This window comes from Impatiens glandulifera, chromosome 5 (genome assembly GCF_907164915.1).
Source record: "Impatiens glandulifera chromosome 5, dImpGla2.1, whole genome shotgun sequence".
In the NCBI taxonomy this organism is placed as follows: domain Eukaryota; kingdom Viridiplantae; phylum Streptophyta; class Magnoliopsida; order Ericales; family Balsaminaceae; genus Impatiens; species Impatiens glandulifera.
The window spans coordinates 14,128,938-14,142,816 of NC_061866.1; the positions used below are offsets into that span (position 1 = coordinate 14,128,938).

The 13,879-nt window shown below is 32.3% G+C and overlaps 1 protein-coding gene across 1 annotated transcript; it reads left to right on the top strand.

Moving 5' to 3' along the window:
• Positions 1-2,410: 2,410 nt before the first annotated feature.
• On the top strand, positions 2,411-3,079 carry LOC124939040 (RNA-binding protein cabeza-like). Its single transcript, XM_047479556.1, has one exon. It carries the CDS (start codon positions 2,411-2,413, stop codon positions 3,077-3,079), a length of 669 nt encoding a protein of 222 aa, XP_047335512.1.
• Positions 3,080-13,879: the final 10,800 nt, after the last annotated feature.

The window sequence follows — 13,879 nt, forward strand, 5'->3', positions numbered from 1 at the left end:
CGTGTCTTCACAACACTAACACTCTCATAGTGTCGATTTGCACATTTAATGCAAGGATACACAATCTTTTCCCTTCCAGTAGTGTATAGAGAAAAGTTTAGGAATTGCTCAACGTCTTTCATATATTGTGGATGATCTTGACGTAAAAGCATCTAAATTTTATCGTGAAAATGACTCAACATCCAATTGATGTCTAAGGTGCATTGCAATACACATCACATATGATCAGGACAATCATAGAAGTCCCTAACCTTCTTTTGACAAAATAATTATTAAGGATATCCTCTTATTGTACATAAGGAAAAATAATCTACACTATTCCAATAACTAGTTTTCTGCATGTTCATCTATGGTCTCCAATATGTATACAACATGAAAATCTCAAAGTCTTTCAGCACAATCTTAGATACTGACAAACTCGGTATGAGGGAAAACATAATTATGAATCATCCTAGTTTAAATTCTTATAAATAGCTAGATTAGTGTACAATCGGTACACATAAGCAATTTTATTATCATAAAATTACTCTCATACTAGCCGACGTTAAAGAGTATGTGGTTTTGATCAAGATCTGAATCAACACATGGAATGCATCTATCTAGTTCTTACAAATTTTTTAATGTGAACAATGCAATCGAGCAAAGGTAGCATTCAGTGAAACACAATAAAAAAAGAGATGGAGAGAAAGTAAATTAAGCTTACAAAAAATGGCTAGTAAGATGACAAGTTTGAAGGAAAACTTGCGGAGGTCCTTGAAAAGGTAGTAACAAAGAACTATGAATCCCGAACCTAGGAGAAAGAGAGACTGAAAGTGGTGTTATTGACAATTGTCAATATTTGGCGCTCTTCTAGTGTCCAATTGGCCGAGAGAGCCGGCGACGGGGAGAGAATGAGCGGCCGAGAGGATGAAGAGAGGATGAAGAAAGAGATGACCACGAAATTAGGGCAAAATGAGAATACTTTTATCAAGGGCGTTGTCGGGTGCTCTCGTTAATAATATTAAATGAATATTGCCAAGAGTTGTATCCAATTGGTATCGCTAATAATAATTATCACTAATGACAACCTTTTGCTCTCGGTATAATAATAACTATCCACGAGAGTAACCTTTTGTTCTCGATAATATTTATATTCCCGATAACAATTCTCGATAATTATACATATTTTACATGTGATTGAAAAAATGTATTTAAGTACATATTATTACAAAAATAAATTACAAAATGAGTTATAATAAATATTAAAAGTATATTTAAGTCTAAATTACAAACAAAATTGTAAAATTAGTCGCACACAATAAAATAATAAGAAAATAATAAGGGTACAAATTAAATTGTAAAACATATGATAGAATTATTAATAATTTTTTCAATAAATTTAAAGAAGAATGAGTTGTAAAATAAATAATTAATATAAAGATTCTTGCAGAATATGAATATGTCTATATAGATATTGCAAAGTTTGTCAATCTTTTTTTTTTAACATTTTTACTTTGCGTCTTTTCACTTAAAGAAATATTATAAATTTTATAAGAAAAAAAGTTACTAATATTTTGTTTATGTTATTATTTAAATTGAAAAATAGATTTACAAAATATCCTTTTTTTAGTGTGAAGTTATAAATTAATTTTTTTTTTTTTGATGTGATGAACACTATCAAATCCAGTAAAATGTAAATGCATATTTTTTAATTAGTATTGATACGGTCGATCATATTTGTGTGTCTCATCCAGCCACTCTTTCCGTCACAGATCCACCGTCTTTATCTCATCTGAACACTAATTAATAAACACAATTAAATATAAAATATCAATTCTAATTTTATTTATTTTTTATATTTTATAGGAGTTTTAAGCTTATTTTTTATATTAATATAAATTTTATAGGTATTATAATATACAATATTTTAAAAAAAATTTATATAATTTTTTTTTGAATTTTTAATTTAAAGAATATGGTATAACGGTTCCATAATTTCTGAAACCGAACGGGACAAGAATAGTTGTAAAAAAATCACCAAAATAGAGTGAGACATGAATAGTTAACGCATTCTCAATCCGTCTCATTGTCATTCTTATTCCTCGTGCTAGTTAAGTAGCATACATAAATAGTTAACTACTATTGAAGGGAGCTGTTTTAGACCGCCTTGTTGCATTTACAAGTGCCTACTGATCACTTTAGGTGACTAGAAATAATGACTTGGAGTGATGCTGATGGTAATTAGCTTTGAGAATTGGGAACTCTCCAAATCTCCTTTCTCATGCAAAACATTTACTAGGGTGGTTGTAATTCATAATTGGCAAATTAAATATATTTAGAGCAATATAGAGACATTCATCACTATAAAACCCATAGAGGTCTTACTAACATTCTTCTCATTACAACTCAATTCAATATTTAACAAATTGAAATGGCGACAAAATCAAGCAATGTTGACCGAATTGCGGTTGTACAACTATTGATCATCATGCTAGCTCGAGCTCTCTTTGGTGCCCTAGTTTGTTGTAGTGCTATTACTACTGCAAAGGTTGTGGATAGAAAAACGAAGCTGACGAAAAGTGTCGATGAGTCTCAAGGCAAGAAAATCTCACATTTCTCCGTTGAGGTTGAAGGTGGTGATCATGTGGGTCGAGTTCTAGTTGGTGGTTATAGTAATGAAAAAGAATCAGAGGGAACAAGTTACCACAAAAGTGGTGACTTGGGAGGAATTAGGCCCAACCAATTAGGCGGCAAATATATTGGCTGGGGAATGGGCGGTGGGATGGGTGGTGGAATAGGATTTGATAATGGGTACAACCGCCTCCATGAAGGAATACATAGAGATGAGAGCCATAATGGAGGATCATCCAATGGTGGCGGTTCAAAGGGGAATGACAAAGACAATGATGATAATAGTTCCAAGGGCAATAACAAAGGTGGCAGTTCAACGTGGAATGATAAAGACAATGATGATAATAGTTCTAAAGGAAATAACAAAGATGACAATGATGGTAGTTCCGGGTATGATGATTACTATTGCGGAGGTGGTGGCGTCGGAAGTGGTGGTGGTCGCGGCGGAGGTGGTTGGGGATATTCATAGTTTGGAAACTCCTATAAAATCTATTAATATATTGAGTATTAATAATTAAATTGTATCTTTGTTTAATTTGTTAGTACAAATTAAACAAGTTACATTGATATATTTATCATGATCTAATGTATTTTCAATTTGAAAAGAGTTCACTGCAAGCACTTTTTAGTTATTGACATCCCATTATCTACTAAGCTTATAAATATTGTGCAAAACAATTATGTCCATTTTACTCTTTAGCAGTATGTTTGGTGTCTATATTTAAATATATTTTTGAAAATGGTCACAAAATTTTAAACTTTGTATGAGTAAATTATTATTAATATAAAATTAATATTTCTTAAAAACTAATCATAACATTATTTTTTATATATTTTAGAATAGTTTTTCATTAATCAATAGAAACTTTACGATTACAACTAATATGAAAAAGAAAAAATTATTTAGTAATATTTTATGTTTTATTAAATTGTTTTTTTCATAGATTTTGATTAAACTATGGTCTCACTTTTCTAATAATTAAAAAGAAGTTCAATATTTAAATATTCTTACAAGTTACACATTTTCAAACATCCTCTAACAATTAAAACAATTTCAATTGATTTGTTCACAAAAATTTCAAATATTCAGGTTTATTGCTCTTTGTATATAAGTTATAACATTTCTTATTCTTTATAAATTATTTTTCATTTAAATAATTGGGTGTTTTCAATTAAGTATATATCTCCAAATTTATCCTCTATCCAATCTCCAAATTTAATTTATTATGATTGTTTTTTTTTTATAAATAATTGAAAGAACTGTTAATTCATCATGGGCACAAACGTTTAGGGCTGCACTAACGTTCTTTTCTGAGGTTACAGGTTTAACTATTAATGAAAGCAAAAGTGTGGCATTTTATGGAGGCGTAAATGACGAAACAAAGCAGGACATATTCAACATCATGGGTATCAAGGAAGGAAGTTTTCCCGTAAGGTACTTAGGGATTCCGTTAACCGCGAAGCAGATCGAGATCTCACACTACAAGCCACTGATTGAAAAGGTAAAAAACACGATATCTGGCTGGGCAGCGAAAAAACTTTCTTATGCATGGAAGATCGAACTTATCAAAATAGTGGTCATGAGCATAGTTGGCTACTAGGCGCAACAATGGTCATTCCGAAGAAGGTAATGAAGGAGCTCGATACACTGATGAGGAACTTTATCTGGGGCAGTAACGGAAGAGGAGGAAAAAAAGTCAAATGGACCGCTCTCTACAAACCGAAGGACGAGGGAGACATCGACTTGAAAAACTGTATCGAGTGGAACAAGGCTCTCACCTTCAAGCATTTGTGGGCTTTAGAGCGCAATCAGGAGTCACTATGGATCAAATGGGTGCATACGAGGTTTATAAAATACGAAACCAACATCTGGACCTACAAAATTCATGAAGGTATGAGCTGGTCTCTAAAAAAGATTCTTAAACTAAGAATCGATATTGTAGATCTTTATTATATCCGGCTAGGGGACGGGAAAGGCACTTTATTCTGGCACGACCCCTGGTTCGAAAACCAGCCTATCATCCACAAGGAGGAGTTTCAAAATACCCGCATCAGAAGGGACTGCACAAAAGCGAAAATCAGAGACATTAAAGACGGAAATTGGGACTCACTCTTGAGAAGAAATCCAGAAGGACAAAGGAAACTTGATCATATAAGTAACATACAACTACACGACAGACCGGATATTCATGAATGGAAAGCTGAGGACAATGGGAAGCTGGTATCGAAGAAAATATGGGAGGTAACTTGGGAAAAAGCACAGAAAGTAGAATGGACTCCTCTTGTATGGTCAACGAAGATTATCCCTAGACACTAGTTCATCATATGGCTTGCCTTCTGGGAAAGACTCAACACTCGTGATCGTATCAGCAAGTATATGAGCATCCCAGACACGAACTATCTTCTATGTAGAGGAAATGAAGAAATCATAGATTACCTATTCGGGAGTTGTTGTATTTCTTCAGAGCTTTGGGACAAATTCTATAAAAACCTAGAGCTGATCAGTTTCCCGAGCGAATGGAATGAAATCAAAGATGCAACACTACTCAAAGTCAAGGGAAATAGATTTGCAACAACCGTGTTCAAGTGCGGCTTTGGAGTAGTGGTGTATAACATTTGGCAAGAACGGAATACAAGGGTATATGACAGAACCCGCAGGAGCATTGAAGAGTTATGGAAAGATATTGTATCGGATTGCAGCGCCCTCGTGGGAACGTGGACAAGAATTCCAAGCACGGAGCAGAACTGGAATATCTGTAGGAACTGGAATTTACCATTTTATAAACTCACTAGAATTGAAAACATTGTAATCAGATAATTCATTTACGTTTTTAGCTTTTTAACTTTACTTAGAATGTTACGACTTCAAAATCATTCTAGGCCTGTCTAGAATGATCTCTTAAACTCGTGTTTTTTTCCCATTTTTGAGAAATTTTGACGCTAAGTCGTTTTTCCAAAAAAAGAACTGTTAATCCAATTAGGGTGATCTATTGGAAAAAGTCGACCAACCACATGATAATCTTCTGGAAAAAAATATCATTTCAAAATTCATTTTTATGATAAGTCCGTTTCAGATCTTACTAGGTTAGACCAACATGTCACGAGTTCGATCTCGCTAGAAATGTTTTAAATGAGAACGGAAGACCGTGATTGTGTAGTGTCATGCTAGTTCTTCATAATTAAAATATAAAAATAAAACAAAATTTTAAGTAACTGCTAATATTGTATATATATATATAATGATTAAAATTATAAATAGAGAAATATGGTAACGTCATACACTACTGGTAAAAAATTGACCTCTACCGACAGATATTACCGAAGGTTTTATAAAACTCTCCTAAATGATCCCGAGAGGAAAAAAAACTTTCGTTAATAAAAATAGATTCCGAAAGGGGTATAAAACTTTCGGTTTTACTAATTAGTACCGAAAGTTCTATAAAGAACTTTCAGTTTTGACCTTCCCAAAAAAACCAAAATAATTCTAAGTGTTGGAAGTGGGTTAATTGTGAAAGTTATTCAAAAAACTTTCGGTTTTACCTTTCTGAAATTTTTAATTGCGAAGGTTTTCCAATAAACCTTCAGTTTTGACTCATCCCAACAAAATGAAAAAATATTCTAAGTTTGAGAATGATTAATTGGGAAGGTTATTCAAAAAACCTTCGGGTTTTATATTTCCTGAAATTGTTAATTGCGAAGGTTTTCTAATAAATCTTCGGTTTTGACTCATCCCAAAATAATGAAAAAATATTGTAAGTTTGAGAATGATTAATTGCAAAGGTTATTCAAAGAACCTTCGGGTTTTACATTTCCTAAAATTGTTAATTGCGAAGGTTTTCCAATAAACCTTCGGTTTTGACTCGTCCCAAAAAAATGAAAAAATATTCTAAGTTTGAGAATGATTAATTGCGAAGGTTATTCAAAGAACCTTCGGGTTTTACATTTCCTGAAATTGTTAATTGTGAAGGTTTCCAATAAACCTTCGGTTTTGACTCATCCCAAAAAATTAAAAACAAAAAATTTCGTGAAGCTTATTTCTGAAGGTCTATTGGAAAACCTTCGGTTTTAAGGAGGGTCAAAACCGAAAGTTATACAAAGAATTTTCGGTAATGACCTTTATAAATACAAAACCTTAACCCTTCTCTTCTTATTTCCGCCTCTCTTTTTCCCCTCTCTCTCTTCCGCCCGCGCCGCCGCCTACTCCTTTTCTTCTTCTCCTTTTCTTCTCATTCTCTTCTTCCTCTCTTCTTATTCTCTTCTCCTTTCCCGCCGCCAATTCTAGGTAATTTAATTTATTTGTTATTAATTAGTTTTAGATATGATTTAGGTTAGTTTAGATTATATTTTTTTTTGTTAAATCTATATATTTTTGTTAAATGTATGATATAATTTGGATTTAGGTTATTGTGTTTGATTTAATTTATATTATATTTATTTGGTTTGATTAATATGAAATGCATTCATGATGAGTGATTCATGGAAAAATCTTCGGCGTACACTAGAGAAACTGTCCCGGCAATACAAGAATTTGATAGTAGCATTAAAAGCTGAGGAAGAGGCGAGACAAATTTCGTTGGAATTGGAGCAAATCCGATTGAGGGACGCAGAAAGAACTCTATTGGTTATTGAACTGAAAGCGGAGAGTGCTCAAATGAAGCAAACACTAGAGAATCTCGAACAACAAGTTGATTATTTTAAGAGGCATAATCAACCACCCCCTCCTCCCCCTCATCTACTAATTAGTAGATTTTAATATTTGATTAATTATGTGTAATCTTTTCGTTCGACTGATGACATATTTGGTGTGTTTTGTTTTTAGAATTATGAATTATTATTATCTTTTGATTTATTAATGTGGTTTATGAATTTTGTTTCCTTTATTAATTGGTTATTTGAGAAAATTATAGAACATGTTTGATTTATACATTTGTCAAAATTCGGGAAAAAATAATTGCGAAAGTTATTCAAAGAACCCTCGGTTTTAATTAGTAATTGCGAAAGTTTATTGAAAAACTCTCGTTTTGACCCTTCCCCAAAAAAAATTGAAATTTTTTCTAAGTGTTGGAAAGGGTTAATTGCGAAAGTTTATTAAAAAAACTCTCGCTTTTAACCCTTCCTCAAAAAACATGGACATTTTTCTAAGTGTTGGGGAGGGATATTTGCGAAAGTTTTATGGAAAACTTTTGCTTTTAACCCTTCCCCCAAAAAAATGGAAATTTTTTTAAGTGTTGGGAAGGGGTAATTGCGAAAGTTTTATTGAAAACCTTCTCTTTTAACCATTCCCCCAAAAAAATGGAAATTTTTCTAAGTGTTTTTTTTTTTTTTTTTTTCGGGAAAACGACTTAGCGTCATTTCATTAAAAATTCCCAAAAACGGGAAAAAAAACCACGAGTTTAAGAGATCATTCTAGACAGGCCTAGAATGATTTTGAAGTCGTAACATTCTGAATAAAAGCTAAAAACGTAATTGAATTATCTGTTTACAATGCTTTTAATTCTAGTGAGTTTAAAAAACGGTAAATTCCAGTTCCTGCAGATATTCCAGTTCTGCTCCGTGCTTGGAATTCCTCTCCACGTTCCCGCGAGGGCGCTGCAATCCGATACAATATCTTTCCATAACTCGTCAATGCTCCTACGGGTTCTGTCATATACCCTTGCATTCCGTTCTTGCCAAATGTTATACACCACTGCTCCAAAGCCGCACTTGAACACGCTTGTTGCAAATCTATTTCCCTTGGCTTTGAGTAGTGCCGCTTCTTTGATTTCATTCCATTCGCTCGGGAAACTGATCAGCTCCAGGCTTTTATAGAATCTGTCCCAAAGCTCCGAAGCAATACAACAGCTCCCGAATAGGTGATCTATGGTTTCTTCATTTCCTATGCATAGAAGACAGCTCGCGTCCGGGATGCTCATATACTTACTGATACGATCACGTGTGTTGAGTCTTTCCCAGAAGGCGAGCCATAGGATGAACTGGTGTCGAGGGATAATCTTCGTTGACCATACAAGAGGAGCCCATTCTACTTTCTGCGCTTTTTCCCGGATTACCTCCCATATTTTCTTCAATACCAGCTTCCCATTGTCCTCAGCTTTCCATTCATGAATATCCGGTCTGTCGTGTAGTTGTATGTTACTTATATGATCAAGTATCCTCTTTCCTTCTGGAATTCTTCTCAAGAGCAAGTTCCAATTCCCGTATTTGATGTCTCTGATTTTCGCTTTTGCGCAGTCCCTTCTGATACGAGTATTTTGAAACTGCTCCTTGTCGATGATGGGCTGGTTTTCAAACCAAGGGTCGTGCCAGAATAGAGTGCCTTTTCCGTCCCCTAGTCGGATGTCATAAAGATCTGCAATATCGCTTCTTAGTTTAAGAATCTTTTTTAGAGACCAGCTCATACCTTCGTGAATTTTGCAGGTCCAGATGCTGGTTTCGTGAAATTTTTCTAAGTGTTGGGGAGGGGTAATTGTGAAAGTTTTATTGAAAACTTTCGCTTTTGACCATTCCCCAAAAAAGATGGAAATTTTTCTAAGTGTTGGGGAGGGGTATTTGCGAAAGTTTTATGCAAAACTTTTGCTTTTGACCATTTCCCAAAAATATTGGAAATTTTTCTAAATGTTGGGAGGGGTAATTGCGAAAGTTTTATTGAAAACTTTCGTTTTTAACCATTCCCCAAAAAAATTGGAATTTTTTCTAAGTGTTGGGGAGTGGTAATTGCGAAAGTTTTATTGAAAACTTTTGATTTTGACCCTTCTCCAAAAAAATTAGAAATTTTTCTAAGTGTTGGTGAGGGGTAATTGCGAAAGTTTTATTGATAACTTTCGCTTTGACCAATATACTGTTTAAGGTCAGGACCGAGAGATATTTGATAATCTCTCGGTCTTGAATATAGGTACCGAAAGTTAATTAATTAACTTTTGGTATTCATTCCCAACTATAATTGGTTTTTTGCTATTTTTTGTCTAAACTCTTTAATCACATCAATTATGTTATTTTTTAAGAATGAATATTATGTTTAATGTTATAAATATATATGATTGTGTTTGATAATATAAAGAAGTATATATATGTATGTTTGTGTTTGAAAGGTTGTGTGTAAAGTTTGATTGTAATGATGTATTGGGATTGTGTAAATGTTTTAAGGATATCAAATGTGTTAAAATAATGTTGTTCAAGATTATTAAAAGGTGAAAAACCAATTAATTTAAAAATTTATGAAGTGGTAATACCGAAAGTTAATGGTATAACTTTCGGAAATAACCATCAAAACCGAAAGTTATACCATTAACTTTCGGTTTTAGCACTTCATAATTTGTTAAACTAATTAGTTTTTCACCTACTAATCTAGACTCCTAATTAATCTAATCAAGTGTGTGTTGTTTTTTATAAATTAAGATTGTGTTTAATGTTAAAATGTTTATGATTGTGTTTGATTATATAAAGAAGTGTATATATGTATGTTTGTGTTTGATGATCATATGAATGCGTATAAAGTTTGATCATGTGGATTGTGTAATTTTTTAAGGATATAAAATGTGTTAAATTAATGTTGTTCAAAGTCATTAGAATATGAAAAACCAATTAATATACCAATTTGTGAAGTGGTAATACCGAAAGTTAATGGTATAACTTTCGGAAATAATTATCAAAACCGAGAGATATACATAAATCTCTCGGTTTTGTATATTTAAAATAAAATGTGCATCTGTCAAAATCGAGAGATATGTCCAAATCTCTCGGAATTATAAAAGATCAAAACTGAAAGTTATATGAAAACGTTCGGAATTAATCAAATGATCAAAACCGAAACTTTTTATATAACTTTCGGGTTTTGACCTTTTAAAAAAAACAAAACCCTTTTTCTCTTCTTATTTCTGCCCGATTGCGATTCACCTTTCTCTCTCCCCGATAACTATCGTGCCGCCGCTGCCCGCCTGCTGCCATCCGACGATTGAAGACGCTGCCGCTCACGCCTCCGCTGATAGAAGACGTCGTCGTTCACGCCTCCGCGGATTGAAGACGACACCGCCCACGTCTGAAGTTCCAGATCTGTTTCCCTCATCCACCGTCGTCTGAAGACCCAGATCGGCACCAACCCTCCGTCTATTCAAGATCGTCGAGCTTCCTCCACCCTCAGCCGCCTCCTCCACCGTCGCCGCGCCTCTCCACCGTCGCCGCCTAAAGCTGCAAAAAAAAGGTCAATTTTTAAGGTTTTATAATATTTTAATTATATTATTATGTTAGGATTATATTTGAATTGAATTATGAATTGAATTATGTTGAATTATATTTGATTTTAGGTTAGATTTGGTTTATGTATGAATGAATTATATTAGGTATGAATTGAATTGTTTGAATTGTGTATGATTGAAATAGTGTTGGATTAGATTTGATTTTAGATTTGAATTGGATTTTATAAATGAATTGAATTGTTTGAATTGTGTATGATTGAAATAGTGTTGGAATTGATTTGATTTTAGGTATTAATTGAATTGTTTGAATTATGTATGATTGAAATAGTTTTGGATTAGATTTGATATTATGTTATAATTGGATTTTAGGTATGAATTGAGCTGTTTGAATTGTGTATGATTGAAATAGTGTTGGGTTAGATTTGATTTTAGGTTGGAATTGGATTTTATGGTTTGATTGATGTTTGATTAGGTTTGATTAATGTAAAATTTTGGTTGATATTGAGTTAGAATTAGGTTATATTTTGGTTAGATTAATGGATATTGGGTTAGATTTATGAATATTTGTTTTGATTGATGTTGATTTAACTTATATTTTGGTTAGATGTATGGATTTAGGTTAGAATTATGTAAGATAAATGGAAGCCTAATTTATGTAAATAATAATGCGGGTTATTTTCCATCTTATTAGAAAGATGGAAATACCCGATAAAAGTTGGATGACCTTACGTCGAGATCATCCAGATTATGAGAAAGGTGTTGACAAATTCCTCGAGTTTGCTGTTAAGAGTACATCCCGACAAACAGTGAAATGTTCCTGCGTGAAATGCTTGAACATGCCGTTTATGGAAATAGACAATGTGAAGACTCACCTCATCATTTATGGAATAAATGCTCATTATGAGTACTTGTATTATCATGGAGAAAAGAGACGTATTACTCACGTGGTTAATGATGATGTCGATGACGATGCCGATGACTTTGATGATGATGATCAGTCGGAGGATGTCGTGCCAGAATTCAACGATCCGAGAACAGAGATGAATAATATAGTTAATGAAGAATGTTATATGCACGATTTTATAAACGATATGTTCTCCAACGTTACTGATGTCCACAGTGTGAAAATGCTTCTTAACTTTTCTCGAATCTTGAAGATTAATACAAAGATTTAACAAATCATTGGAAATTGTCTCATAAAATTAGTTGATGAACCAAAAATATGACTAATTTTAAAAAGGTTTGATTTTATAAGAATTGTTACTCGATTTATTTTCTATAAGAAATTGAGAAAAAAAATAATACTGACCCTAGAATAATTCTAATTTTGGTTCGATGATTTTGTTAAGCTTGGGAAAGAACTTCGATTATGTTTTTACCTTTTACAAAGGTCTCTTCTAAACTAATCTTTGATTATTTCATAACTCATATTTACATTTTATTTCATAATTTATTTCTCCCCTAGATCTATCATAGTCTATAGAACAATCTGATGGCAATGGGTACTACAAGTCAGGTAGTGATGTACTTATCCCCATATCTCATTTTTGTTCTACTACATGATTCCGACCCTAAACCTAACGGGTATCTTTATTTCTATCATCATCCCTGATTCATCGGGTACTTATCACGACGAATATCACATTACCCGATTAAAGTATAAATTGATATATTTTACTAAAAAAGTTACAAAGTAAATATTAAAGATTAACTAAATAATAAATAATTTTAAAGTAGTAATATCAAAATAAAAAAAATAGAAACATTATTTATAATTTATATATGTACATATATGGTAGATTTCGAAAAACATAACAATCTTGTTGTATCTATACTTAAAAATAAAATATATAGGAAATGTTGAAATAAAAAATAGTAAGGATTGAAATTAAAAAAATAGAGAGAGAAATAATATTATATATGTTGGGTTAAAGATTAAGAGTGATAAAAGAAAAAAAATATTTTTTTAATAGAAAAAAAAAATTGAAGTGAAATGTGGGTAACAAATGAAGTCCGTGTAAGAGTGGAGGGTTGTAACCGTGAAATTTGAACATCAATTTGCGTGCTAAGAAATATTTTTTTACTTAAAATATTATTTTAAAAGATTTTAAATAATTTATGATAATTTTGAAATTAATTATAAAAATAAATAATTTGAGTTAAGTTTAAATAATTTTTAGATTTGCTATAATCAAAATTAAAATTTAATCTTTTTGAAAATCGGTGTTTAAATTAATTAAAAATATTTAATTTAAAAGATTATTTATTTAAAAAAGAGTTGCCAATTGATTTTTAAAATTAATAAAAGGTGTACTTGTATAAACGTATTTTTCACTAGAGTTTTGTTTTAATTTAAAGTTTGGTGATACTCCGAAAAAGAGCTTTCGCACTTCATTCTCCGTACCCGTTTTAAAAACGGTCTCTACTTTATAAAGTCTTGACTTTTGAAAACTGGTGGTTTAATATTTTATTTAACCAATTATTCTTCCGGTCCTAGACATGCACATATTTTTTGCGTATTTAAAAATTGTAACAATAATATTTAAATGTTGGTACTTGTTGCTGATGACGATGATGAACATCGGTTTAAAAGGTATTAAAGTTAAAAAACAAATCTCAAATTAGCCTTTATCAAAATATTTTTTGTAGGGAAATATCAAAAATATTTTGAAATCATTTTCTATTATTCTGGGATTTGTAGAAAATGATTTGTGGTTCCAAAATTATAAAACTAATTTTGGAATTTTAAAATTGAAACCAAACAGGCTTTAGGGTCGGTGTCCTCGGTCTTGGGTTCGTTTTCATCGGTCGAGCTAAAAAACCCTCAGTCCTAGGTTAGGTCTCCATTGGTCCTACTTAGGATTCGCGGTCAGGGTGTTATGGTCTCTCGGTCTTTAGTTAGAATTTTCGGTTGGACGCCTCTGTCTTGGGTTCAGAATTTCTCAATCGGGTGCGAGACTCCTTAGTCCTAGGTTCAATTTCTATGTTAGATGTAAAAATTTTTGGTTGGACCTCTTAGTCCTAGTCGGACTTGTCAGTCTTCAATAACATCAAAATTGCAAGTTTTTCAACTTTGATAT